The 6,129-nt window shown below is 54.3% G+C and overlaps 1 protein-coding gene across 1 annotated transcript; it reads right to left on the bottom strand.

Annotated features, from left to right (window-relative positions):
* Window positions 1-535: 535 nt before the first annotated feature.
* On the bottom strand, window positions 536-2,884 carry IGFL3 (IGF like family member 3). The gene is made up of 4 exons (XM_029925838.1): window positions 2,819-2,884; window positions 1,331-1,384; window positions 973-1,237; window positions 536-797 (listed from the first exon to the last, which is right to left on the bottom strand). Exons 1-4 carry the CDS (start codon window positions 2,841-2,843, stop codon window positions 794-796), a joined length of 348 nt encoding a protein of 115 aa, XP_029781698.1. The 5' UTR covers window positions 2,844-2,884; the 3' UTR covers window positions 536-793.
* Window positions 2,885-6,129: the final 3,245 nt, after the last annotated feature.

Here is a 6,129-nt window from a genome sequence, read left to right on the forward strand (position 1 = left end):
GAGAGAGAGTCCCAAACAGACTCCGTGCCGTCAGCAGAGAACCCGATGCAGGGCTGGAACTCATGGACTCTGAGACCATGACCTGAGTCGAAGACGGACACTTAACCGACTGAGCCACCGAGGCGCCCCCGACACTTCATTTTAAATGAGGTTTCCTTTATTGAATTTCAGAGGAGACTAAAAAATAAGAAAATGAGAAGTTTCAGTTTTATAAATGTATGCATTGTTGAGCCATCCGATATTCTAATTTTTTTTCTTTTTTTTTTAAATTTATTTTTGAGAGACAGAGACAGCACGAGCAGGGAAGGGTCAGAGAGAGAGGGAGACAGAATCTGAAGCAGGTTCCAGGCTCTGAGCTGTCAGCACAGAACCCGACGTAGGGCTCCAACCCACGAACCCACTAACCGTGAGATCATGACCTGAGCTGTATCCGGATAATTAACCCACTGAACCACTGGGGCGCCCCAAGCCATCCAACATTCTAGAAGAAGCTTTCTAAATTACACGGGTTTTTGGTTAATTTACAACATAAAGCTCAAGGAGATTGATGTAGTTGGGTTTTATAGATGAAGGACTAAGACACAAGGAGTTGAAGGTCGTGGGGGAGTCTCTGAATGTTTGGAGATTGGCAGCCCAGGGCCCAGCACACGGATCCGGCTTGGCTTCTCTGTTTCCTTGCCAACCCCGCAGGGGGCTGTGGAGCCGGGTGGGGTGGGGGAAGCAGGTGACGTAGGTGGGTCCGTGCTGGCAAACGGCACACATCCCATTTTCATAAGCAGCTCATCTAGAAAGGTTACCTTCAGCAGCAGAGAAAGAAAAAGTAGGAAATTATGAGACAGAGATAAGGAAAAGAATGGGAAGATTCCAGAAATGGCCGGAGAGGAAACAACCGGAAGGGGGATTCCCCCTAGGACCCCCTGCGTCCCTCATCCCTGCTTCCTTCCCTCAGCCGCGAGCAGTTCGGGCCTTTACCTGGAGCAGGTCCTGGAGGTGGGCAATGAAGAGCACCGGGCCTGGGTACCCGGGACCTTCAACCTCACGACAAACCTCTGGTGGCCGAAGGACTCGGGACAGCAGAGCTCCAGGCAGGGCCAGAAGGTGCAGGAGCCACACTTGCGTGTCTGGTTCAGGAGCAGGATGGCGTCGTCATGACAGCAGTGCTGCAAAGGGTCGTAGAGGTGGTCCCCACACCGGGGGGCGGGGTGGCACAGCCACGGCGCTGAGCCCATGGGCGCGTCTGGCGGCGGAGACAAGGATGGTGGGGGTCGGAGGAGGGACAGATGCCCAGGGCGGCCTCTCCCTCCCCATTCGTCTCCCTCCTGGGTCTTACCTGCGGCTACCTTTGAACCCTGGAGGAAGAAGATTGTTATGCAGACAGGAACTCCTGCAGGAGCAAGAAAGTGGGCTCTTTTCCAGTCCCAATTCTGTCCACACCCCACCAGCCCTTCTCAGGTACCAGCCCGTGTCTGAGAATCCGACGGGTTCCACACTCTCTACCCAGAGACGGCGTCAGCTCCTAACAGGTTAAGGGCCCAGTCCCGCAAGACTGCCCCCCGCCCCCACCACAGACACTAGTCACAGGCCCACCCGGGCTGTCGCCTGTGCTTCTGACCCGCCGGCTACAGATTGGTGCCGGCACCTCCTTAGGTTTTCCTCTCGCTACGGCAGCTCACAAAACTCAGGGGGCACTCGCTTTTGTTTATTAGTTTATTGAAGGCTCCGATATGAATCATCAGCCCGAGGAAGAGGTCCTGTAGCAGGTTCTCCTAGGGATGCTCACCAGTTAATGAACGACTCTAGGAAAGGGTATGAGTCAGCAGCGACACGAAGAGATGCCAAAGCCAGGTCTGGGGAGGGTTCCGAGATCCCCGGCTCCCCAGCCTCCACCTGCTCACCGACACGGAAACCCTCCAAGCCCAGTCCTGTTGGGTTTTTATGGGGGCTCCACTGCCTAATCATGATTGGTTAAGCCATTGGCCGGTTCCACCTCTAGCCCCTCTCCCCTCCCAGGAGGTGGGGAAGGTGGGAGTGAATGTTCCACTCCATCCGCCTGCTCGGTCTTCCTGGCCACCAGCTCCCATTCTTGCTTGTGTGGGGTTCAAAAGGTGCCTTCCTTACTAGCAAGATCCCCATTTCTCCTCTATGGCCCTGAATCATCTTCAGGAATTTGCAAAGGCCAAATGTACCTCAGAAATAGGCTTTGGTTATCTGAAGAGCCAAATAAGGATTTCTTATGAGTCATTCATTATACCTCAAGGAGGAAAGTGGGCTGGGGAAAGTGGCCACGGGCTCCTCAGGGAAGCACATGAGTAGCAGAGAAGGCCAGGTTAGGGTGGTTTAAAGGTACAGATTTGGAGGGGGGGGCGGTGCCTGCTTGGCTCAATCATTTAAGCGATCAATTCTTGATTTCAGCTCAGATCCTGATCTCAGTGGTTCATGGGTTCGAGCCCCATGTCGGGCTCATTGCTGACAGCATGGATCCTGCTTGGGATTCTCTCTCTCCCTCTCTGTCTCTCTGCCCGTCTCCCCTCAAATAGATAGACATTAAAAAAATAATAGCAATAAAAGGGCGAGGTTTGGTTTGGGGCCATCCCTGCCAGGGAACTAGCTCGAGCAGACCCTGAGGAGCCGAGGCTTTCCAGGGGACAAGTGCGCAGGGAAGACTGAGTTCTCAGCCTGGGCTCCCAGACAGACAGGAGGTTAATGGAGCTCTTTGTCAGAGATGCTTCTGAAGCGGCCAGGGGTGGGGAGGAGGCTGGGGTGACTTCGGGGCTCGGGGACTGCATAGGGGATGGGGTGAGATGTGGGCTCTCCTTACCTAAGATGCACCTTCGTGGTGTCATGGCTTCTGAAGAGGCTGCAGGACAATGAAGGAGACCGATCACGACTGGAACTTTATGCCACTTGCTGGCCCAGCCTCACCAGAGACTGGGCGGTTCAGATCAGGCCACTCCTACGCTCCGGCAGATTGTTTGAGAATCACCGGCAAACACATAGTTTCCATAGGAGGGGATTAACTGGCGGGTCTGCCCTTAGGGGTGTGCTTCGGAAGACTGAGTCATTCATAGCTCGCTTCCTGGGCCACTCCAGATTTCGGTGGGTGGTGGGCGGCAGCAGGGCCCTACCCCACCTTGAACTGCTCAGCGATTTCCATCCTGGGCTGTGAGGGGAGTGGAGACTCCCTCAGAGTGACACCTGTTACACATCCCCCAGCCAAGCTCCACCCACAGCCCTGCATCAGTTTCCAGAATTCGGTGCCATGCCTCTCAGGAATCAGAATTCCCTGATTCAGTGCCATGCCTCTCTTGGTTCCCACTCCAAACCTAACCCTTTAAATTTTTTTTTAAGTTGATTTATTTCTTATTTAGTATTCTCTGCACCCAATGTGGGTCTCGAACCCACAACCCTGAGATCGAGAGACTCAAACTACTCGGTTCGGAGTCAGCCGGGAACCCTCGAATCCTTCAAATATTAATGTTGGTCAGATGCATAACGCAACACGTGTCTGCTCAGCGCCCTTTATAGCCTGACTTCATTTGAGCCGCCTGCTCTGAAGAATCCTCTTGGTGTTCCTCTTACCTAAGAACTACACACATTCCTGAAAACACTAAACCCGTCTCTCCCAAGAGTCCTGCCTGCATCCCCTCTCCAGCTACAGACCTATATCCCAGGGCACCTGAACACTGGGGGCTTGAGTTCATCCTGGGTCTGGCTTAACCTTTCCCTGGGCCTCAGTGCAGAGGCCCCCCCCCCCTCCACCAGCAGCCTTCCCTGCCTCAGGCTGGGCTCCCCGGTGGGCCTGGGGCTGCCCCGTAGACCCCCACCTCCACTCTCTTTTCTCCCACTGGCTCCCGTTTGTTTTCTGGGCCCTCCCCTGAGTCTGCCCACATGGAGCTCCAGGCGAGTCCGGAAAGGACCAGGAAACTTGGCGTTGGGTGTGGCTCCCAGAGGACCCCAGGCTGGGACCCACGTGCCCTGCTGCTTGGGCCACACCCGCTCTGTCTCCTCAGTGTCCCTGACGGGCGCTCGCCTAGTGTTGTGCCAGTCACACGTGAGACGTGGGGGCGAGTCCGACTCCGTGCAGCGCTGTGTGAACTTCATCCGCGGTCTGCCCCAGCCTTAGGCTCCCAGAATTACTTCATGGTTAAGGTGAAGGTCCCTTGCTGTCCCCTGCTCCAGTGGTGGGGTTTGTCACAGATGAGCATCCCTACTTGACGTCTGTTTAGGGGGGAAATGGGGAAGGATTCTTGGGAGGTCAGGGCCTGTGTCTCTTTTGAGTGGAGACACCCTCCTCGGTCTGGATCTGCCCCAGGGAGGGGCAGCTCGGCGGGATGCTGCTTAGGTATGCAGAGTAGACAGGGCCACCAAATCCCTCTGGCTTCCCCATGACCAGGGTCCCGGAGGCACAATCTCTAGCTGATCTGCGGATGCCTCCCTCTAAAAAGGCAGTGGGTGGTCTTCATCTCCTCCGTTGTTCTCAGATTTGTTTCTCTGCTGGGTATAGGCTAGAGGCTAATACTGTCACTATGGGTGTGCTGAGAAGGTATGTAAAGGGAGATCTGGCTCCCATATTCTAGAGACATGGACGAGTGTGTGTGTGTGTGTGTGTGTGTGTGTGTGTGTGTGTGCGTGCGCGCACACGTACACCTACGTACACGTGTGCATTTTCGGCATGGGCACTTCACAGATGATGTGGGAGAGGGACACATCCCCTACCGTGAGAGGCTCCAGCCAGGGGTGAGCCCAAGTCACAGGTAGTGGGTCTGGACTGGGAGAGTGGGACCAGAACGCCCCTGGGCATTCTGGCGGGCGTGGGGTGAGGCCTGGGCTGCTGTGAGCGCCGACCAGGGAGGACCAGGGAGGAGCAGCTCAGGTCAGAGAAACTGACTAGGATCTGGGTCCTGATCATAAACGTTAGGCCCATTCATAAAAACAAGCCGCGCCTAGGGCACCTGGCTGGCTCTGTGGGTTGAGCGTTAGACTCCAGCTCAGGTCAGGAGCTTACTGTTCGAGAATTGGAGCCCCGCCCGCATCAGCTGACTGCTGTCAGTGCAGAGACTGCTTCACTTCTGTCCTCCTCTCTCCCTCTGCCCCCCTCAAAAATAAATAAATAAATGAACATTTAAATAAGAAAATAATAAATTGCTCTCATTTATCATGGCCAGCCTTGACCTCATCTTAGTGTCCTCCTACGGGTCCTCATTCAGCATTTCCCAGGACATGACTGGAATTGCTACCATCCACCCCGTGTCTGGAAGCTGGAAATTTCTGAGAGAAGACCAGCAACAAATGTAAGATTAATTTCATTAAGAGAATATTAAGTTCCAACAAGGAAAGGGAAAAAGGAAAGACAGAGAAAAAAAACCCAACAACAGGAAACAAGATAACCCGGAGCTTTCAGAATCCGGCCTAGAACGAGACTGGCCCGGAGCATCTTTCAGGAGCAGGCGAGCTCAGGCGGGGGCCTAGGGGCCGGGAGAGAACCGGAGGGGCGGGGGAGATGCTGGCTCCCCCAGTCCGGGCTGTGATCATCCGCTCCTCCCCGCTCCTCCCCGCTCCTGTCGGGACGCCTGGGAAGCCCTGTCCCCCGTGTGCTCAGAGAGCTCTCTGCTGATTTGGCATGGTGCATTGGTCCGTGTGTGTAAATAAACCGGAACAGGTGTTTGAAAATCCGAGACGGAAAAAAACCCCGTGATGAGCCAGAAATTCAAGACATGCACGCAAATAGATGGTAGCTGATGCTGGATTATGACAAGGACAAGTGTTGTGCAGAGACTCCGAGAGAAATGTCATACCAGGGGAAACGTTCATCCGGGCTTATTCTCCTCTACGTGCGGGAGCCAAGTGGCAAGTGAAACAGGCCGACTCAGCGCCAGCACGTAGCCTAAGGAGCAAACCTCTGCCCAAAAGATACAACTAGTCCACTAACATTTATAGAAGACTTAAAAAAAAGAAAGATCTCACTGAATAAGAATTGGTTTTCCAAACTGATTTTTAAAATTTATGTATTTATTTATTTAGAAAGAGAACCCCATGAGGGGCAGAGAGAGAAGCAGGGCTCAGTGGGGCCGGTGTTTTACCCAGTGCCGGCCCGGAGCTCACCCCACGTGGGACTCAAAATCCCCAACT

Source organism: Suricata suricatta, chromosome 16 (genome assembly GCF_006229205.1).
Source record: "Suricata suricatta isolate VVHF042 chromosome 16, meerkat_22Aug2017_6uvM2_HiC, whole genome shotgun sequence".
NCBI classification, from domain to species: Eukaryota; Metazoa; Chordata; class Mammalia; order Carnivora; family Herpestidae; genus Suricata; species Suricata suricatta.